The sequence below is a fragment of the Podarcis filfolensis genome (genome assembly GCF_964270895.1).
Source record: "Podarcis filfolensis genome assembly, contig: HAP1_SCAFFOLD_80, whole genome shotgun sequence".
Classification (NCBI taxonomy): Eukaryota; Metazoa; Chordata; class Lepidosauria; order Squamata; family Lacertidae; genus Podarcis; species Podarcis filfolensis.
The window spans coordinates 107,337-130,197 of record NW_028149486.1 but is presented as its reverse complement, the minus strand read 5'-3'; the positions used below and the strand labels follow the sequence as shown (position 1 = coordinate 130,197).

Sequence of the window (22,861 nt, the reverse complement as noted above, 5' to 3'; positions counted from 1 at the left end):
TCCAGCGCATGTTTGCAATTTGGTCTCTGGTACCTCTGAGCCTTCGAAATCTTCTGGGAGTTCTCGGTCCACATACTGCTTAAGTATTCTTTGGCACTGCCCTTCTTTGGGATTGGGATTCATATGTGGCAGGAAACCCCCCCCCCCCCAATCACTCAGTTTGTACGAACACAACACACACACACTCACACTCACACACAACCTGTTGGTTTCTATTTCCCTGTTCTATTTCCAGCAACTGCAGTCACAAGACAATTGTGTACAGAGTTACTGTTGGGTTCCCACGTGAATGGGAGACTGGATGTGACGTACACTGGTTTCCTGTTTTTCACTGTTCTCTCGGTTTCTTTGTGTCGAGAGAGTTGCTTCTCTGCTCTCACAGAGGCAGGATGCATGTTTGTATGCTCTCAGCATAGCTTGTAAATAAAGTCAGCATGTGGCACATTACCTGCTTATCCTTCTGCTGTGTGACGACCGAGCCTGTATCAGCTTCAGATGGGCCGAAGCTGGTCAAAATCTCACACGACATACGCAATGCTTCTGTTATAAATTCATAGAAAATCAGCCGTACATCAGATCTGCACCGTTCCACTTTTATTTTGCACCATGAGCGAAGGACTATCAAAGGGGGGAGACTTGGCACAAGGCAGCCAACCTGTCCGCAGCGTACCCTACCCAGTTGGCATGCCAACCTTGATGGTCCTGGACAGAAGATCATTCCACTCACAAAGGACCTGCATATGGAAGTGGATTCAGTACGGACTGAAACACAGGACAGTGACCAGCCCTTCCCTCCGGGGGCAGAAAACAGTGAACTCCCCTTTGTCCTCAGGAATGTAATCATGGGGGAGGGGAAAGAAGGAACCGGACAGGTGAGAAGACCCTCAGGTTACCACCACAACTCCTCCTCCTTCAGAGAAGTCACACTTCTCTGAGGTCTCTCAGCCCCACTCACCTCACAGAGTGTTTGTTGGGGGGGAGGAAGGGAAAGGAGAATGTTAGCCGCTTTGAGACTCCTGAAGGGGAGTGATAAAGCGGGATACCAAATTCAAACTCTTCTTCTTCTCCCTGAGCCCCTCCTCTTTGTGATGTGTCATTGATGTAGTCATGATGTAGTCCTGGGGGTGTAGCATGGGGGATTAGCAGCTAATAAAAGTTGAGGTCTTCTTTTGTTCGGGGCTTCCATCTTGTTCCACCTGGTGGCAGGTGGGAGTCCTGTGGCGACAGTCTTCAATCAAGACCAAGCCTACTGGCTGCTCTTTTGCTCTGCTCTTCCTGGCTGGTCTCCTTGTTTCTTGTCCAAGGGATCCCTCAGATTTTGGAATCCGCTTCTGGCTCCAATTGTATCGGCTGCTTTTCTGAGCCTCTTGGCTGTTGTGCATGGACGGGGCCTGTGTCCACAGTCCTTGTCCTGGCCTTAGTCAGAGGTTGGGGTGGGGAGTTGGGATTTGGGGGGAGTCGTTTAGCTGCCCCCCCGTTCCTGCTTTGAACAGCACCAAGACCTAAAACACGGAGGGATCTAAGCTCGTGAGGTGGGGGAGGGGAGGATGTTGCAATGCAAACCTTGTAGGAGGGACGGGACCCACTTGGCAGCTGGATCTCCGGGATCAGCCCCTCCCCCGCTCTCCTGATCCCAGAAGGAAGAGGGGAGGGGGGAACCTTCTCCTCCCCCCTCAATTCTTTCCCTCCCCTCCCGGCACCTCCTCCTCTCACCCCGCCCCCACAACCCCAGATCCCGCCCCCAAACATCCCACCCCTTCCTCCTCCTCCTCCAATCCGGCTTCTGCTCCGGGAATGGGGGGGGAGCCCCCCTCCCAACCTCCCTGCTTCTCCCGGAAGTGGAGCTTCCACTCCGGATTGCTGCTCCGCCCCACAGCTCTAGGGGGGCGCTTTCGGAAAGGGGAGGGAGGAGGCAGAGGACCCCCCCCCCGTGGATGTTGCAGGAAAGGAGAATCGGGAGCGAGGACAAAGAGGTAAATGGGTCACGGGGGGGGGAAGGGGGAGAAAAGGACCCAGAGACCCCGCCAGCTCCCCCAAGCGCCTTCCGTGGGGCCTGGATCCTGCACGCGTGCTGCCAAGGGGCGGAGATGGGGCGCCCACCCACGAGGACTCCCTGGCCCCGTTTCCCCCGCGCAGGCATCCCTGGGGCGTGGAGAGAAGCCAGGATAGAGACCCCCCTGTCCCCCCTTGCTCGTCTTGGGGGGCAAAAGGGGCGGAGAGATGGGGGGCGCATGGCGAGGGGTGAGCCAAGGGGGCGTCTGGGTGCAGGGGAGACTCCGGGAGAGACGAAGGGGGCCAAGGGGGGGAGAGAGAGAGCATCCCTGGGGCAAAGAAGCACAGCATGGGGGGGGGGAGATAGGAGGACCAGTCTTTGGAGAAAAGTCTCCATCGTGGCTTCCTTGGGAAATCTCGGGGTGGGCGCCTTGGCTTCTCCCTCCCACCCAGGAATCGGCCCCCCTTCAAGGCGACCAGAGAAGGATCCCTGGAAAGTGGGGGGTCCAGTCCCCCCACCCCTTCCTGCAAGCTCCATCCTCTTCCCACCCCATGAGCCCCCATAAGCCCCTGCCCAGTCCAGCCATTGGTCCCCTGGAGAGGAGAGGAAATCCCGAGAGGAAGAGGGGAGGGGGGAGGCCTTCTCAGAAGCGGCTCTTGGTTTCCGCAATCCCACCCAGGAAGCAGCCAGAAACCTTTTCCTCTCCCTCAGGCTTCCATCTTTATTGTCTTTTCCACTGTGTATGAGGATAATGTACACCTGTCATCAGAAACAGGGGTGCAGAGTCCATGGAATGGCTCTCAGGATAGATACAGAAGTTGCACCTCAAAAGCATTTCTGTTCCTCTTACTCTTTGTAGGCAATGTCAGAGTGACTGACAAGCTGAGATACAATCCATCATCATCCGATGACAGTGACTGCCTGAATCTTCCCAGTCAAAGGACCCATTTTCAGGATAGACAGTGCCTGTGGCTGGAGGCTCTACACACCGGGTGTGCCTGTGCGGTCCCAAGACTGCCAGTATTAGCACAGGTGAGGTGTGTGACCTCCCCAAATTTACAGACTGTATGTGAATGAGAGTTTGTGGGTGGGATTATAGTTTACGGCAACCCTGTGATTTTCTCCACCCATAACATTTCGTGAGCTGATTTTGCAGTACAAATTCCAAATTAACAGCAAAAAATCACATGATAAAAATAATAGTGCAGTGGTACCTCGGGTTAAGAACTGAATTCTTTCTGGAGGTCCATTCTTAACCTGAAACTGTTCTTAACCTGTGGTACCACTTTAGCTAATGGGGCCTCCTGCTGCCACCATGCGATTTCTGTTCTCATCCTGAAACAAAGTTCTTAACAAAAGGTACTATTTCTGGGTTAGCAGAGTCTGTAACCTGAAGTGTCTGTAACACAAGGTACCACTGTAGAAGTTCTAGTATTAGTATCTTCCCCCAGCCACTCTGGGCAGCTTACAGTACATAAAGGTAAAGGGACCCCTGACCATTAGGTCCAGTCGTGGCCGACTCTGGGGTTACGGCGCTCATCTCGCTTTATTGCCCAAGGGAGGCAGCGTACAGCTTCCGGGTCATGTGACCAGCATGACTAAGCTGCTTCTGGCGAACCAGAGCAGCTCACGGAAAGGCCGTTTACCTTCCCGACAGTACAGTACATATACAAGACAGTAAAACATCCAACATTAAAAACCTCCTGATACAGCTGTCTTCTAAATGTCAGATAGTTGCCTGTTTCCTTGCCCTCTGAAGGGAGGGCATTCCATGGGGCAGGAGGCCCTCTGCCTGGTTCCCTGGAACTTCACTTCTAACAGCAAGGGAACCAGCAGAAGACCCTCGGAGGCGGACCTCCCTGTCCGGACTGAGCGATGGGGGTGAAGATGCTCCTTGAGGTCCACAGGGCCGAGGCTGTTGAGGGCTTGAAGTTGCAGATCTTGCTCCTCCATAATGATCAATGTATAGTTAGCAGAGTAGGAGAAAACATTCAGAGGCAGAAAGAAAATAATTCAGCTGATAAATTTATTACTGAAGACAGATAAGCATAACAGGACCCAAAAAATAGCAAAAATGTAACTCACAGTAAAACCCTGACTTAGCAAACCAAAACAGCACTCAAGTAAGAAACACACAAGCAGAGTAGATTAATATCAGAATATGAAGTGGGAGCAGGCGCATTTCAATACTGCAATTTATATATAATTCAATGTCAGAAATCATGCTGTGTTATTAAAGATGATTGAGCATTATGAAAGGTTCCTGATGCATTACTACCATTTGACATCATACCATTTTCATTTCCTAAAAATTGGGAACACGGGGAGGACATGGGAGAACGTAGCAGATGTTGAAATAAGAGAAGGTGCTAATGGCGGTTTTTTCCCCCTGTGTTCTCTTTCCTGAAACCCAAACAGGATTTCCTTTCTGCCCACTCTGAAAAAGGTGATGGAGAAGACAGAATTGCAGGGGACAGGACACCTTTCGTTTCATTAGGAATAGCCATTAAAATGTGTAAAATGTGGAATATGCTTCACTGAATGAGCACACATAGTTCACATCAACAAACACAAAAAGGAAAGAACCCATTTAAAAGGTATGGAGTGCGGAAACAGCTTCTCTTTCAATACAAAACTTAGAACACACCAGCGGACTCACAGAGAGAGAAAACATTTTAAGTACAGGGAGTGTGGGAAGAACTTCAGTCAGAGTGGAAACCTTAAATTGCACAAACGGACTCACACAGGGGAGAAACCATATGAATGTATGGAGTGTGGAAAGAACTTTAAAAATAGTGGAAGCCTTAGTAAACATCAACAGACTCACACAGGTGAGAAACCATTTAAATGTATGGAGTGTGGAAAGGACTTCAGTCAGAATGGAAACCTTAGATCCCATCAACGGACTCACACAGGGGAGAAACCATTTAAATGCATGGAGTGTGGAAAGGACTTCAGTCAGAATGGACACCTTAGATACCATCAAAGGACTCACACAGGTGAGAAACCATTTAAATGTATGGAGTGTGGAAAGGACTTCAGTCGGAATGGATTCCTTAGATCCCATCAACGGACTCACACAGGGGAGAAAGCATTTCAATGTATGGAGTGTGGAAAGGACTTCAGTCAGAATGGACACCTTAGATCCCATCAACGGACTCACACAGGTGAGAAACCATTTAAATGCATGGAGTGTGGAAAGGACTTCAGTCAGAATGGACACCTTAGATCCCATCAAAGGACTCACACAGGTGAGAAACCATTTAAATGTATGGAGTGTGGAAAGGACTTCAGTCAGAATGGATTCCTTAGATCCCATCAACGGACTCACACAGGGGAGAAACCATTTCAATGTATGGAGTGTGGAAAGAGCTTTAGTGAAAATGGAAGCCTTAGGAACCATCAACGGACTCACACAGGTGAGAAACCATTTAAATGTATGGAGTGTGGAAAGGACTTCAGTCGGAATGGAAACCTTAGATCCCATCAACGGACTCACACAGGGGAGAAACCATTTAAATGCATGGAGTGTGGAAAGAGCTTCAGTTTCAGTGAAAGCCTTAGACAACATCAACGGACTCACACAGGGGAGAAACCATATAAATGTATCGAGTGTGGAAAGAGCTTTAGTAATAGTGGAAGCCTTAGACAACATCAACGGACTCACACAGGGGTGAAACCATTTAAATGTATGGAGTGTGGAAAGAGCTTCCGTTTTAGTGGAAACCTGAGAAGACATCAACAGGCTCACATCGGTATGAAATGATTTAAATGTATGGATTGTGGAAATAGCTTCAATCGGAGTGCACACCTTAGACAACATCAACGGACTCACACAGGGGAGAAACCATATAAATGTATCGAGTGTGGGAAGAGCTTTAGTGAAAATGGAAGCCTTAGAAATCATCAATGGACTCACACAGGGGAGAAACCATTTAAATGCATGGAGTGTGGAAAGAGCTTCAGTCAGAGTGAAACCCTTGATTTTTGTCAACAAACTCACACAAAAGACAAACCATATAAATATCAGGAAAGTAGATAGAGGTTCACTCTTAGTGGAAGTTCAAAATCAACAGACATATGGACAGAAAGAACTTTAAGAGTTGAAACCCTTCAAACCATCAACAACCTCAAAGAGGAGAAGCAGTTTAAATGAAAAGACTGCAAAAAGTGCTTTATTTATAACGGAGTTATCAAGGAACACCCATAATTTTTGATTCAGTCATGTACTCAGGAGTTTTCCCACCAGAGGACCACAGTGCTGTAGCTGCTGCTGTTGTCATGGACTGGCTGGTGAGGGGGGGGGGAGGCACCAGCTGGGGGACCCACAAGGGAAGAAGACTCAGAGCCTGGGGACTGGTGGGGGGGTGAGCCAAAAGAGGGAGAAAGGGGAGCAGACCGGAAGGGGAGATTTTGCAAGCTGAGGAGGAAACAGGGTTTGGTGAGCAGGAAGAGGCTGGGGCAGAGAGCAGTTCAGACTCAGAGGGAGGAGAGGAGGGGGCCAGGAGACCCAGAGGAGGCCGGCTGCTGAAGCATCCATAGAGATTCCCCCTCCTGCTGCGACCAGCTCCCCTCTCCCCTGGTCTAGAGCACACAAGGAAATCCAGTTCAGACCCCATGAGCCTGTACATGATATTAAGAGGTGTTTGGTTTTTTGTCCCAACATGCATCATTTTAATCTTATTGATAATGAACTGTATTTTCTGCCCATTCACCCCGTATGGAGAAGTCTTTATGGAGCTCCTTGCAATCTTTCTTTGTTTGAACAACCCTGGACAATCTGCTGCCATCAGTAAACTGCCCCCTCCCTGCTCCCTCATAAGTTTAGATCATTTATGAACAAGTTGAAAAGCCACAGGTCCCAATACTGATCTTGAGGGGACTCCGCTTTCTGCTCCTCTCCATTCAAAGAACTTTCTGTTTACTCTCTTGGTGTTTCTGAAGGAGGGCTGCCTTCCTGGTGGTGGGATGGCAATGAGCTGAAAGAGGGAGAAAAGGGAGCAGACCAGAAGGGGAGATATTGCAAGCTGAGGAGGAAACAGGGTTTGGTGAGCAGGAAGAGTCTGGGGCAGAGAGCAGTTCAGGCTTGGAGGGAGGAGAGGAGGGGACCAGGAGACCCAGAGGAGGCCGGCTGCTGAAGCATCCATGGAGACTCCCCCCCCCCCTGCTGCGACCAGCACATGCCTTTGCATCTGGCGGTTAGAACTCTTAGAATGTGCGGATCCCATTTTTCAACCAAAACCAAAACCCGCTAGCCTTTTCCCAGGTCTTTTCTGACCTGGCAGTCGTTCGTCTTCTCTACGAAGGACTCTACAAAGCCCTTCTCCCTCTTTATCCCATGGGGTCCCAGCAACCTTTTCTGCTTCTAGGGAAAAGAGTCCCTTTCCACTGGATGCCTGGCAGCCCAGTGCCAAATCCGGCTGCTCCAGAGAGAACGGAAAGGAACTGTAAACGCCCTTGCGCTCTGACGCGCACCAGTCACTTCCTTCCGGATCTTGGTGCTGCTGGTGCAGCTGCATTTACGAGAAAAAGAGAAATTGGAAACCGAGCCCAAGTCCCTTGCTATCCAAACTGGCCATTGGACCAGCCTTGGTGCGTCTTCCTTGGGAAAAAGGAAAAGTTTCAGATCTCAGGTTCCCCGACAGGGAATGAGAGCTTTGATTGGGGTTCTCCCCTTGCAGTTCATTGCCTCTCTAATTGCAGAACCCCAATTCTCCCGTTCTCCCCTCCCCCTCCTCGCTACCTCTTGCCAGGAAGGCTGGGAGTGAAGACCGTAAGCAAAAGAGACAGCAAAGGATGAGAATCTGGGTTGCTGGGTGTTTCAGAGAATCCCTCCCACAATCTTCTCCATTCCTAGACTCACGTCCGCATGCTCTGCTCCTGGCCATCCCAGGGTCTTTTGCCAGATTAATTTATGGCCGGCCTGGGGCTGAAAATAAACTACCAAAAAACTAAATTACTGACAAAAAGCCTCACAATGGAATAAAAAAAAGAACTTCAAGAAGAAACAGGCCTGGAAATTAAAAATAAGGTTAACTGCCTACTGATCTGGATTTCAAATAAAAGTTTAAATTTATATGAGGATAATTCTAGTAAAGTATGGAAAGAATTTTTTTTAAAAAAATATGGAAACCTGGACCAAACTCCACCTCTTGGTTGTGAAAATGAATATCCTCCCCAAAATGATTTTCTTATTCCAAACAATGCCCATTTTAGGAGGAATGAATTGTTTTAAGGAGTGGAAAAAGGAAATATCTAGATTAATATGGAGTGGAAAGAAACCAAGAATTAAACACCAGTTATTAACAGATAAAAAGGAGAGAGGTGGTTTTGCATTGCCAGATTTGGAATTCTACCATGCGGCGGCAGGATTGGTTTGGATAAAAGACTGGATTACACTAAAAGATACGGACCTATTAGACTTGGAAGGCCACGAGAATCGGTCTGGATTCCATGCTTCTTTAATATACGAAAAAGTGAAGGTCCACAGGGGATTTTTGAGCCATGTGATAAGAAAATCGTGATATAAAATCTGGAATAAATATAAAGGACTACTTGAGCCAAAAATACCCTGGTGGACATCACCAAGAGAAGCCATATACGCATGTTAGAATATTTACAGCTAGCAAAACTGACAGGAAGAGTTAGAGGAGTATTGAACCAGAAAATACTTGGAGAATGGAGAATATTTAAGGATTCTATAAGATCATATTGTGCCAACCACACCATATTAGCAGAACTTGAGTGATACCTGTAAACACAACAAATACTGTTTGTGGAGTAGACCGGAACAACATTAAAGAATATAAAACTTGGTGGGGGGGGGACAACGGCAGTATAAACAGTACAATGAGAATGAATAGAAGCCTCATTTTGTCACAAGTCTTTTTTATTTAATTAGGAAGTTTAAGTTTTTTTATGCACTTAAATCTGCTTTTTCTTCTTTGTTTTTCTGTATTTTCTTCTTTCCTTTTTTCTTCATTGTTTTTTCTTTAATTTTCTTTTTTTGCAGTATGAGATTGCAAATTCTTTATATATGTGTGTAATTTAAATCAATAAAGATTATATTAAAAAATAAGTCAACTTGTGGCTGGCCTGATCAAGCGTTGCTTCCTCTGGTTAGCCCCGCTGGAACTCCAGTTCTTTCCAGACCCTGGGGTCACTAGAGGACTGGTGGCTCCTCCTGGCAAATGGCCTGGTGCGCGCTGGATCACCAGTCCTTCCTTGCCCCCCTTGAATCCCATCTGGGGTGCCATCTGTTGTAAACAAAAGCTGCCCTTCTTCCCTTATGGGGGACACAAGAGCCCTTTATAGAGTCCCTTGTAGGTTCTCCATCGGTAGGAGAAAACAACAGAGGCAACCAGAGACTATTGAGAAGCAAAGTAGCTAGTAAGCCTGATCTTGATTGATCTGCTGCAACAGGGTGCTCCCCTGAGGAGAACCCCCAACTAAGGTGTGCCTGCCCTTATATAGACATTTTAAATTCCCTGCCCTGGAGCTCCAGACCACCCCTCCATACATCATACATACATCACAGAAGGGGTGTAACCCCAGACCACCCCCCACAAACATCATACCTACATCACAGAAAAGGAGGTCTGCAACAGAAATGTGAATGTTGTTGTTTTTCCTGTCTGCCAGGTTATCTGATAATGCCTTATCTGATTCCCTTTCCTGGTAGTCTGGCCCTTCCTTGGAGATGGTGGTTACCCAATTCCTGAGACAATGGGAAGGTTCCCTCACCCGCTCCCTCCTTGCAGAGAAAACATTTGGTCAGTTTGGGAGTCAAAATGGTTTCAGGACTGTCTTCCTGAGCTGCTCCAGACATGTGGTCCACATATCTATGTATGTGCTTGGTTGGTACATTTATGAACATTTATTATATATACAAGACATTGTTATGGAAAATCTAGGTGCGAGGCTGCTCTGCCACCCATCTCGTCGGACTGAGTCCGCGGTTCCCTGCGGAACAAAAGGAGCGCAGCCAGAGACTGGAGCAAGTTGAAGAAGATCCACGTTTATTGCGCAACAGGTTCAAGGCAAGATTGAACCCCGAGGATGGGGTGACATGAACTTTTAAAACTTCCCACCATTACCCCAGATACAGTTCATTTTTTTTAAAGATATTTATTAGAGTTTTACAAAAAACAAAGGTTCACAGAATAAAAGAAAAACCAAGAAAAATAAAAAATTCAAAAATACATAAAGAAGAGAAAAAAGGAAAATACAAAAAACAAATCCATTTTTTGATTTTTTAAGCTCATTTGCTTGTTTCCTTGACCTCCTCACACCTCCCCTTTTTGCATTCCCATTTACATAATCAATTCAGCAAATCCTTACCCTCTTTCATTTATCTTAACTCTATATCCTAACATATTATGACTCTATCTTTTCATCCATTTATCAATTCATTTTTGCATATTCTTATTAACTTTTGTTGCTGAATACCACTTATTGCCAATCCGAACATATTTTTAACATTCATTAATTTTACAATATTTCTGAAGATAGTCTTTAAATTTCTTCCAGTCTTCCTCCACCACCTCTTCTCCCAAGTCTCGGATTCTGCCAGTCATTTCCGCCCCCAGATACAGTTCAAAGGCATCATCACTACATCATTGCTACATCACAATTACATCAGAAAAGGGGTGGGTTACACGGGATTAACATATGGAGGAGGGAGGGGGAAACATGCAGAGTTGGAACATGTATTGAAAGGCACGTTCTGAGTACCGGTGGTAAGAGAACAATGGGGTCTTAGTTTGCATAGTCTGTCACCCGGCCGAGCCTGGAGGAAGGGCTAGACTGGGTGATTTGGCATCAATGAGGTCTTTCCTGGGTGTACGTGACCGTGACCTCCCGCTTGAGGGATTATGGAAGGTACTGGGCAGTCTTGAAGTCCTGAGGAAATGGAGCAGTTTGGCATTGAAAGCAAGAGAATCGGTGGTACGGGTGATTTTGTATGAATTTTTATATTTTTTTAGCCCTTTGAAACAGTGGCAGCTCATTTGGGAAACGAATTGCTACATTGTATCAATTTTGATGGGCTTAGCAAGGATACGAGGTGTCAGTCCATTCTTCTCAGAGCAGGGAGCTGTCAACAGCTTGTCAGAAGGTAAAGGAGGCCTGCAAGACCAAATGCATTGTGCTGATTGGCTGGAGGCTGCGTTGGGTGCAGGCTGATTGGTCAGGACGCTCCCGTAGGCAAATAGTCTGTTCATTCATAAAATACGCTCCTCGCTCCTCTGGTCTACCCAGGGAAAGGACACTTTATTTTGGGGCTTGGGTTTTGCGTGGTGCTTAGTGCAAAACGGTGAGGGGGCTGAGGGGTCCTTGTAGGGCCGGGCGCCCTTGAGGTCATCGCCTCGAACCCTCTGAAGGCTTCTGGGAAGGGGGTTGACAAACATGCCCCCCCTTCCGTATCAACCTTAATTTTTTTATTGCAGGATTCATCCATTCCAGCCTTTCGCATGATGAATTCTGCATCTACGTTAAATAAGCAGGGAGACAATTTAAAGCCTTGTCATACTCCTTTCCCAATTTTGAACCAATCAGTTGTTCCATATCCAGTTCTAACTGTAGCTTCTTGTCCCACATAGAGACTTTTCAAGAGACAGATGAGGTGATCAGGCACTCCCATTCCTTTAAGAACTTGCCATCGTTTGCTGTGGTCGACACAGTCAAAGGCTTTTGCATAGTCAATGAAGCAGAAGTAGATGTCTTTCTGGAACTCTCTAGCTTTCTCCATAATCCAGCGCATGTTTGCAATTTGGTCTCTGGTTCCTCTGCCCCTTCGAAATCCAGCTTGCACTTCTGGGAGTTCTTGGTCCACATACTGCTTAAGCCTGCCTTGTAGCATTTTAAGCATAACCTTGCTAGTGTGTGAAATGGGCGCAATTGGACGATAGGTGGAGCATTCTTTGGCACTGCCCTTCTTTGGGATTGGGATTCATGTTGTCAGGGAATCAGGAGCAGGAGCACTGGGGAGAGAGGATTGGGAGAGCGAAGGGGAAGAATCCGAGGGCAGCGTAGGGGAGTATGACAGTGGCCCGAGAGATTCCATGAGCTTCTCCAGCGAATCAGAAGATTCCCAGAAGGGGGCGCCGATGGTCAGGGCAAGGGGGGTCCCAGGGGGGACGCACCAGAAACAAGGAGCCAGAGGGGAACCCCAAAGCAGCAGTGGAGGATCAGGACCAGTTTCCCCACCAGAGCGTAGTGGGGGGGAGGAGTCACATGTGTCAGGAGCAGTGTCTCCTCCAGAGAGGGAGTCAGGGCTGACCACGCCTCCAACGGAGGGGAGGTCAGTTGCAGCTAGCCCCCCCGATGGGGGAAGCAGTGACAGCAGCAGTGGAACGGTCAGGAGGAAAGTTGCTGGCTGGGCGCGCGCGCCAAGTTCAAATGTGCAGGCGCGCGGAACAGCAGGAGACCCGGATGGGGAACCAGCTCCTAAAGCCCGCCGGAGGGAGGGAGAAGGCTCAGGGGAATCAGCGGGAGAAGAGGCTAGAAAGGGCGGAACCCCGGCGGGCAGGCGGACCCAGAGGAGGAAGGAGCAGCGGAGAAGGTGGAGCAAGGCTAGACTCTTAAATTGGTGTCAAGGGGGAGGAGACTCAGACGGAGCATCAGTGGTCTGACACTTTAGACGTGGGGCTGCGCGCTGCGGCTCTGGAAGTGAAACTGAACTTCAATAAAGGCTTTTATACTTAACAACGAAGCAGCGTTGGTCCTTTGTGAGCTGGGACCTAGGGTAGCCCTGACACATGTGTTGCAGGAAACACATGAACTCCTCTTTGTCCTCAGGAATATAATCATGGGGAGAGGAAAGGAGCAACCGGGCAGGTGACAAGAAGAAGAAGAAGAGTTCGGATTTGATATCCCGCTTTATCACTACCCGAAGGAGTCTCAAAGCGGCTAGCATTCGCCTTTCCCTTCCTCCCCCACAGCAAACACTCTGTGAGGTGAGTGGGGCAGAGAGACTTCAGAGAAGTGTGACTGGCCCAAGGTCACCCATCAGCTGCATGTTGATACGGAAGGAAGGGGGGGCATGCATCTCTTTTCCCTCCGCAGGTCACCAGAGGGTCCGAGGCGATGACCTCAAGGGCACCCAGCCCTATACAGACCCCTCAGCCCCCACACTGTTACACAAGCACCACACTCTACCCCAAGCCCCATAAATAAAGCGCCTTTCCCTTCCTATGCGGGCGAAATAAGCCGAACTCTTAGGCTTCCTTGCCGCCCTATCTTTACTGTGGGTAGACCGTACAAAGTTATATCCCCATTCATTTCAATGGCTGCGTTCTATCCAAACAGAACCATGCATTCGTTTTGCAGAGCTAGCTCAGCGAGCTCTTGCACGCCTCATTTAACCTCTTGACAGGCTGCTGATGGCTCCCCGCTGGGAGAACAATGGAACCGAAACTGGTGAACTCGTAAAAGTGTCAAATCTTGCAACAATGTATCCATTTTGTTTCCAACTTCAATTACCAATATAGAATGAACTAAAAATCCTTAAAAATTCGTATAAAATCAACGGTAACTCCGATCTCCTTGGTTTTGGTGTCGATCGACTCAGTCTCTTCAGGACTCCATGACACCTCCCCTGCCTCCATAATCCCTCAAGCGAAATGTCACGTACTCAGGAAGACCCTAATCCGGTCAAATCGTTCTGCCCGGCCTTTCCTCCGGGAAGTGCCAGGTGGCAGACTTTACATATTCGAACTATTGTCTTCTCATCACCGGTACTCAGGAAATGTTTATCTGCGCATATCTCCAGCTCTGCATATTCCCCCTCCCTCCTCTGTATGTTAATCCAGTGTAACCCAACCTCTCTTTAATGTATTCATGATGTCATCTGTGTAACCCAACCTCTCTTTAATGTATTCATGATGTCATCTGTGTAACCCAACCTCTCTTTAATGTATTCATGATGTCATCTGTGTAACCCAACCTCTCTTTAATGTATTCATGTTGTAGCTATGATGTATTTTGCACTGCATTATGGGACATGGAGGGAAGTTTCAAAAGCTCATGTCACCCCTTTCTCGCTGTTCAGTCTCGCCTTGAACCTGTTGTGCAATGAACTTGGATCTTCTGCAGCTTGCTCCTGTCTCCAGCTGAGCTCATTTTTCCTCCGCAGGGACCCGCGGACTTAGTCCGACGAGCTGGGTGGCTGAGCAGCCTCGCACCCAGATTTTACCGTAACAATGTGGAGGAGCAAAGACGCAAACCCGGTTCCCCAGATTACGAGTCCACCGCTCTTAACCACTACACCCCACTGGCTCTCAACAAGACTCTCAGGTTACCACCACAACTCCTCCCTCAACCCCTCCTCTTTGTGATGTGTCAATGATGTAGTCATGATGTAGTATTGGGGGTGTTGCATGGGGGATTAGCAGCTAATAAAAGTTGGGGTCTTCTTTTGTTGGGGGCTTCCATCTTGTTCCACCTGGGGGCAGGTGGGAGTCCTGTGGCGACAGTCTTCAGTCAAGACCTACTGGCTGCTCTTTTGCTCTGCTCTTCCTGGCTGGTCTCCTTGTTTCTTGTCCAAGGGATCCCTCAGATTTTGGAATCCGCTTCTGGCTCCAATTGTATCGGCTGCTTTTCTGAGCCTCTTGGCTGTTGTGCATGGACGGGGCCTGTGTCCACGGTCATTGTCCTGGCCTTAGTCAGAGGTTGGGGTGGGGAGTTGGGATTTGGGGGGAGTCGTTTAGCTGCCCCCCTCCATTTCTGGTTTGAACAGCACCAAGACCTAAAACACGGAGGGATCTAAGCTCGTGGGGTGGGGGAGGGGAGGATGTTGCAATGCAAACCTTGTAGGCGGGACGGGACCCACTTTGGATCTCCGGGATCAGCCCCTCCCCCGCTCTCCTGATCCAGAAGGAAGAGGGGAGGGGAAAAACCTTCCTCTCCCCCCTCAATTCTTTCCCTCCCCTCCCGGCACATCCTCCTCTCACCCCGCCCCCACAAGCCCAGATCCCGCCCCCAAACGTCCCACCCCTTCCTCCTCCTCCTCCAATCCGGCTCTTCTGTCCCAGGAATGGGGGGGGGGTGAGCCCCCTCCCACCCTGCCTTCTTCTCCAGGACGTGGAGCTTCCACTCCGGATTGCTGCTCTGCCCCGTAGATCTAGGGGGGGCGGCTTTCGATGCTGCAGGAAAGGAAAGGAGAATCGGGAGCGAGGACAAAGAGGTAAAGGGGTCGCGGGGGGGAGAGGGGAGAAAAGGACCCAGAGACCCCTCCAGCTCCCCCAAGCGCCTTCCGTGGGGCCTGGATCCTGCACGCGTGCTGCGAAGGGGGCTTTCCTCGCAGGGCGGACCCCTCACCCGTTTCCCAAGGCTCCGCGCGGCCCATGAAAAGGTTAAGGGGCGCGAGAGACGCCTGGATAGAGACCCCCCTGTCCCTCCCTTGCTCCTGTCGGGGGGGCTGCGAATGGAGAGGTGTGGCGCGCAGGGCGTGGGGTGACCCGAGCCAAGGGGGCCTTTGGGTGCAGGGGAGACTCCGGGAAAGAGGGAGGGGGTCAAGGACGTGGGGGGAGAAGGGAGGGGGCATCCCCGAGGCAGGGAAGCGCAGCATTGGCAGGGTGGGTGGGGGGGAGATAGGAAGACCAGTCTTGCGGGGGCGGGGCGTCTCCATCGTGGCTTCTTCGGGGAATCTCTGGAGGGGCCGCCTTGGCTTCTCCCTCCCACCCAGGAATCGGCCCCCCTTCAAGGCGACCAGAGAAGGATCCCTGGAAAGTGGGGGTCCTGTCCCCCCACACCTCCTTCCTGCAAGCTCCATCCTCTTCCCACCCCATGAGCCCCCATAAGCCCCTGCCCTGTCCAGACACAGGGGTTCTGCCCAGTCCAGCCATTGGTCCCCTGGAGAGGAGAGGAAATCCGAGAGGAAGAGGGGAGGGGGGAGGCCTTCTCAGAAGCGGCTCTTGGTTTCCGCAATCCCACCCAGGAAGCAGCCAGAAGCCTTTTCCTCTCCCTCAGGCTTCCATCTTTAATGTCTTTTCCACTGAGGATGAGGATAATGTACACCTGTCATCAGAAACAGGGGTGCAGAGTCCATGGAATGGCTCTCAGGATTGATACGGAAGTTGCACCTCAAAAGCATTTCTGTTCCTCTTACTCTTTGTAGGCAGTGTCAGAGTGACTGACAAGCTGAGATACAATCCTTCAGCATCTGATGACAGCGACTCCATGAATCTTCCCAGTCAAAGGACCCATTTTCAGGATAGACAGTGCCTGGGGCTGGAGGCTCTACACGCAGGGTTTGCCTATGCAGGCCAAAGACTGCCAGTATTAGCACAGGCAAAGTGTGTGACCTCCCCAAATTTACAGACTGTGTGGGAATGAGAGTTTGTGGGTGGGATTATACTTTACGGCAACCTGTGATTTTCTCCACCCACAACATTTCGTGAGCTGATATTGCAGTAAAAATTCCAAAATAACTACAAAAAATCACACGATAATAATGATAGTACAGTGGTACCTCAGGTTAAGAACTGAATCCGTTCTGGAGGTCCATTCTTAACCTGAAACTGTTCTTAACCTGTGGTACCACTTTAGCTAATGGGGCCTCCTGCTGCCGCCGCGCGATTTCTGTTCTCATCCTGAAGCAAAGTTCTTAACCCAAGGTACTATTTCTGGGTTAGCAGACTCTGTAACCTGAAGCGTCTGTAACCTGAGGTACCACTCTAGAAGTTCTAGTACTAGTATTTTCCCCCAGCTGCTCTGGGCAGCTTACAGTACATATAGGTAAAGGTAAAGGACCCCTATGGGATGCAGGTGGCGCTGTGGGTAAAACCTCAGTGCCTAGGGCTTGCCGAACACATGGTCGGTGGTTCGAATCCCCGCGGCGGGGTGAGCTCCCGTCTTCGGTCCCAGCTCCTGCCCACCTAGCAGTTCGACAGCACCCTTAAGTGCAAGTAGATAAATAGGTACCGCTTTATAGCGGGAAGGTAAACAGCGTTTCCGTGTGCTGCGCTGGTGCTGGCTCGCCAGAGCAGCTTCGTCACGCTGGCCACGTGATCCGGAAGTGTCTCCGGACAGCGCTGGCCCCCAGCCTCTTAAGTGAGATGGGCGCACAACCCTAGAGTTGGACACGACTGGCCCGTACGGGCAGGGGTACCTTTACTAAAGGGACGCCTTACCATTAGGTCCAGTCGTGGCCGACTCTGGGGTTGCGGCGCTCATCTCGCTTTATTGGCCGAGGGAGCCGGTGTACAACTTCCAGGTCATGTGGCCAGCATGACTAAGCCGCTTCTGGCGAACCACAGCAGCGCACGGAAACACCGTTTACCTTCCCGCCGGAGCGGGACCTATTTATCTACTTGCACTTTGACGTGATTTCAAACTGCTAGGTTGGCAGGAGCAGGGACCGAGCAACGGGAGCTCACCCCGTCACGGGGATTCGAACTGCCGACCTTTTAATTGGCAAGTCCTAGGCTCTGTGGTTTAACCCACAGCGCCACCCACGTCCCTACAGTACATATACAAGACAGTAAAACATCAAACATTAAAAACCTCCTGATACAACTGTCTTCTAAATGTCAGATGGTTGCCTACTTGCTTGGCCTCGGAAGGGAGGGCATTCCATGGGGCAGGAGGCCCTCTGCCTGGTTCCCTGGAACTTCACTTCTGACAGCAAGGGAACCAGCAGAAGACCCTCGGAGGCGGACCTCCCTGTCCGGACTGAGCGATGGGGATGAAGATGCTCCTTCAGGTCCACAGGGCCGAGCTGTTGAGGGCTTAGGTTGCAGATCTTGCTCCTCCATAATGATCGATGTATAGTTAGGAGAGTAGGAGAAAACACTCAGAGGCAGCAAAAAAATAATTCAGCTGAGAAATTTATTACCGAAGACAGATAAGCATAACAGGATCCCAAAAATATCAAAAACTTAATTTACAGTAAAACCCTGACTTAGCATACCAAAACAGCACTCAAGTAAGAAACAGACAAACAGAGTAGAGTAATATCAGAATATGAAGTGGGAGCAGGCGCATTTCAATACTGTAATTTATATATAATTCAAGGTCAGAGTAACCCTGGGACTAGATAACAAGCCTCCAGGTGGACGTGCCCCACCTGCCCTTCACGTTCCTCTTCCACACGGGCATAATCTGCCTTCTGGACTGTGGGATTCACGGTTGTTCTCTTCCTCTCCATCCACCAGGGCTTGACTTCAGGTGCAGCAGAATTCCCCAGCCCACCAAGGATTTGAGACCCATCAGCTTTCCTCACCTGGTTTAGCCAGCCGGTTGCAGCCGTTGCTTGAAGCCCTGTTGCATGCTGACAGCTTCTGGAAGCCACAGGTGAGAGCTGAGTGCAGGGTGGGGACCAAGGGTGGAAAAATGACCCCAGAAGGTGCAGGACATGTCCCCCACCAAAGGAACTACTGCTTCCCAACACCCCATGACATCTAGATGCAGGTAGGTGTTGGTTTGACGCAGTTGAAATAAAAAATAGTCCCGTAGCACCTATGATTGTTCTAGATTTAAGCTTTTGTGTGCATGCACACTTCTTCATATAGTGAAGGGTAGTGGGAGATGGTAGTAGGAGTACCCTTCTGAGAAAAACCCCACTCCACCCTCCCACGATATACAAGGGTCTGGTGACATCTGTGTCAGTGTATCTGAAGAAGTGTGCATGCACACAAAAGCTTAAATCTAGAACAATCATAGGTGCTACGGGACTATTTTTTATTTCAACTGCGTCAGACCAACACGGCTACCTACCTGAATCTAGAGGTCCTGTTGTTGTTGTTGTTGTTGTTGTTGTTGTTGTTGTTGTTGTTGTTATTCGTTTAGTCGTGTCCGCCTCTTCGTGACCCCCTGGACCAGAGCACACCAGGCACTTCTGTCTTCCACTGTCTCCTGCAGTTTGGTCAAACTCATGCTGTTAGCTTCAAGAACACTGTCCCACCATCTTGTCCTCTGTCGTCCCCTTCTCCTTGTGCCCTCCATCTTTCCCAACATCAGGGTCTTTTCCAGGGAGTCTTCTCTTCTCATGAGGTGCCAAAGTATTGGAGCCTCAGCATCAATTCTTTGGCAATCAGCCTTCTTTATGGTCCAGCTCTCACTTCCATACATCACTACTGCTGGACTATTTTTATTATTTTTTTACTTCAGCTGTGTCAGACCAATATGGCTACCTACCATGAAGTACAGCTATCTCCTTGCCTTGAATATCCTGCTTTTCAGTGCGAGATTAGGATAGTCCTCTGTCAGAAGACAAGCAGAGGATCAAGCAGCGCATCATTATTATAAGGAGCAATGGGGGTGGGTGTTTCCGCCTGGGATTCCCATGTGCCAGCTGCTTTCCTTCTGCTTCTCCTGCTCTCTCCATGCAATCTGAGGCATGTAGACAGAGGTCCATCTCCAAGAACAGGAGCTTCCCTGAGCACCCATTTAGCTGACCCCAAGCACCAAGCCTTGTCACTAGTTCTCTGACTGACCCAGATCACAGTCCCTAAAAAAGATGAAGGCCTGGGTCTCCCAAAATGGTCTATATGGACCTCCTGAGGTCAGCGGGACTGTGCAGGTGATTCATGAAGATCTAGAGGTGGAAATGGGGGCAACCACTTGATTTGAAATGCAGTCCCACAGGACAACGGTATTCCAAGATCATGCTGTGTTATTAAAGATGATTTAGGGTTATGAAAGGTTGCTGATGCATTACTATCATTCGACATCATACCATTTTCATTTCCTAAAAAGTGGGAACATGGGGAGGACATGGGAGAATGTAGGAGATGTTGAAATAAGAGAAGGTGCTAATGGTGGTTGATGTGTCCTTTTCCCCCTATGTTCTCTTTCCTGAAACCCAAACAGGATTTCCTTTCTGCCCACTCTGAAAAAGGTGATGGAGAAGACAGAATTGCAGGGGACAAGGCACCTTTCATTTCATTAGGAATAGCCATTAAAATGTGTGAAATGTGGAATATGCTTCACTGAATGAGCACACATAGTTCACATCAACGAACACAAAAAGGAAAGAAACCATTTAAAGGTATGGAGTGCGGAAAGAGCTTTTGTTTCAATGCAAAACTTAGAACACACCAGCGGACTCACACAGAGAGAAAATGTTTTACGTGCAGGGAGTGTGGGAAGAACTTCAGTCAGAGTGGACACCTTAAATTGCACAAACTGACTCACACTGGGGAGAAACCATTTAAATGTATCGAGTGTGGAAAGAGCTTCCGTTGTAATACAAGCCTTAGATCACATCAACCGACTCATACAGGGGAGAAACCATATAAATGTATTGAGTGTGAAAATAGTTTTAGTAATAGTGGAAACCTAAGAAGACATCAACGGACCCACACAGGGGAGAAACCATTTAAATGCATGGAGTGTGGAAAGAGCTTTAGTCATAGTGAAAGCCTTAGATCACATCAACGGAATCACACAGGAGAGAAACCATTTAAATGCATAGAGTGTGGAAAGAGCTTCAGTCAGAGTGGACACCTTAAAATACATCAACGGACACACACAGGGGAGAAACCATTTGAATGCATGGAGTGCGGAAAGAGCTTTAATGAAAGTGGAAGCCTTAGAAGACATCAACGGACTCATACAGGGGAGAAACCATATAAATGTATTGAGTGTGGAAACAGCTTTAGTAAAAGTGGAAGCCTTAGACAACATCAACGGACTCATACAGGGGAGAAACCATATAAATGTATCGAGTGTGGAAACAGCTTTAGTCAAAGTGGAAACCTTAGACAACATCAACGGACTCACACAGGGGAGAAACCATATAAATGTATCGAGTGTGGAAACAGCTTTAGTCAAAGTGGAAACCTTAGACAACATCAACGGACTCACACAGGGGAGAAACCATTTAAATGTGTGGAGTGTGGAAAAAGCTTTAGTGATAGTGGAAGCCTTAGACAACATCAACAGACTCATACAGGGGAGAAACCATATGAATGTATCGAGTGTGAAAACAGCTTTAGTAGAAGTGGAAACCTTAGACAACATCAACGGACTCACACAGGGATGAAACCATATAAATGTATCGAGTGTGGAAAGAGCTTCAGTCAGAGTGGAGACCTTAGGAACCATCAACGGACTCACACAGGGGAGAAACCATGTAAATGTGTGCAGTGTGTGAAGTGCTTCAGTCAGAGTGGACATCTTAGGAAGCATCAACGGAATCACACACGGGAGAAACCATTTAAAGGTATGGACTGTGGAAGGAGCTTCAGTCAGAGTGGAATCCTTGGTTTATGTCAACAAACTCACACAAAGGAGAAACCATATAAATATCAGGAAAGTAGATAGAGGTTCACTCTTAGTGGAAGTTCAGAATCAACAGACTCATGGACAGGAAGAACTTTAAGAATTGAAACCCTTCAAACCATCAACAAACTCAGGAGAATCAGTTTGAATGAAAAGACTGCAGAAAGTGATTTATTTATAATGGAGTATTTAAGGAACAGGGACGCGGGTGGCGCTGTGGGTTAAACCACAGAGCCTAGGACTTGCCGGTCAGAAGGTCGGCGGTTCGAATCCCCACGACGGGGTGAGCTCCCGTTGCTCAGTCCCAGCTCCTGCCAACCTAGCAGTTCAAAAGCACGTCAAACTGCAAATAGATAAATAGGTACCGCTCCCGTGGGAAGGTAAACGGTGTTTCCGTGCGCTGCTCTGGTTCACCAGAAGTGGCTTAGTCATGCTGGCCACATGACTCGGAAGCTGTGCGCCGGCTCCCTCGGCCAGTAAAGCAAGATGAGCGTCGCAATCCCAGAGTCGGTCACGACTGGACCTAATGGTCAGGGGTCCCTTTACCTTTACCTTTATTTAAGGAACATCCCGGGACTCTCACCTGGGAGAACCCATTTAGATGTATGGAGTGTGGGACGTCTTCCTCTCAGAGTCCACTCTGAGCAATGAACTCAGCAGGAAATCATTCCTAAAAGCATGAGGTATATGTGAAGTTCTGGTGTTTATATGTAAAACTGTCTAATAATGAAATAATGAAGGCAGCATCTCATAATGGTGAGTATAATTTTAGATGAAAGTACTTTTGGTTTTTGCACCAAACTCTGTCACCCCCCCCCCCACCGCATGATCTCCCAGCACTGCTTCTTCACCAGAACTTCATCGCTGCCTCCTGCCCTGCGCGTTCTGAAGAAAACTTGAAATACTGAAATTGAATGGGAGATTTCCCCCAAGCCTAATTTCAAGAGGGGGAAGGAGGGGCTGCAGGGTCCAGGGAAGTCTCCTGGGGGGGGCTATCTTCACTCATGAACCCCATGGGGCAACCCCAGAGTTCCTGCTTATTCTAGGGTTTGGGAAAGAGAGTATTTTTCCATAGTCCCAGAAGTTTTTATTCACTCATGCTACTCGGGAGTTTTCCTACCAGAGGACCACAGTGCTGTGGCTGCTGTTGTTGTCATGGACTGGCTGGTGAGGGGGGGGAGGCACCAGTTGGGGGACCCACAAGGGCAGAAGGCTCAGAGCCCAGGGACTGGTGGTTGGATGAGCCGAAAGAGGGAGAAAGGGGAGCAGACCGGAAGGGGAGATTTTGCAAGCTGAGGAGGAAACAGGGTTTGGTGAGCAGGCAGAGGCTGGGGCAGAGAGCAGTTCAGACTCAGAGGGAGGAGAGGAGGGGGCCAGGAGACCCAGAGGAGGCCATCAGCTGAAGCATCCATAGAGATTCCCCCTCCTGCTGTGACCAGCTCCCCTCTCCCCTGGTCTAGAGCACACAGGGAAATCCAGTTCAGACCCCATGAGCCTGTACATGATATTAAGATGGTGTCCCCCCCACACACATACACATGCACCACTTGAATCTCATTGACAATGAGCTGTATTTTCTGTCCATTCACTCCCTTTGAAGAAGTCCTTTTGGAGCTCCTTGCATTCTCTCTCTGTTTGAACAAC

At 49.0% G+C, this 22,861-nt stretch overlaps 3 protein-coding genes across 4 annotated transcripts in view; all 3 read left to right on the top strand.

Annotated features, from left to right (window-relative positions):
• The first annotated feature begins 1,802 nt into the window (after positions 1–1,802).
• The window catches only part of LOC310755007 (uncharacterized protein), an 88,082-nt gene continuing 67,023 nt past the window's right edge, over positions 1,803–22,861 (top strand). The window contains exons 1-2 of one of the 2 annotated variants that reach the window (XM_083631678.1): positions 1,803–1,973; positions 2,853–3,025. The gene's annotated coding sequence lies outside the window, so the exon portion shown is untranslated. The remainder of the gene's footprint in view (positions 1,974–2,852; positions 3,026–22,861) is intronic. The other variant, XM_083631679.1, reaches the window with a different exon arrangement.
• The window catches only part of LOC310755001 (uncharacterized protein), a gene marked incomplete at its 5' end in the record, with an annotated part of 32,148 nt that continues 14,467 nt past the window's right edge, over positions 5,181–22,861 (top strand). Inside the window, one exon of the mRNA XM_083631668.1 lies at positions 5,181–5,748. Coding sequence (XP_083487794.1) covers positions 5,181–5,748 — 568 coding nt within the window. The remainder of the gene's footprint in view (positions 5,749–22,861) is intronic.
• The window catches only part of LOC310755000 (uncharacterized protein), a gene marked incomplete at its 3' end in the record, with an annotated part of 42,635 nt that continues 34,777 nt past the window's right edge, over positions 15,004–22,861 (top strand). Inside the window, exon 1 of the mRNA XM_083631667.1 lies at positions 15,004–15,176. The remainder of the gene's footprint in view (positions 15,177–22,861) is intronic.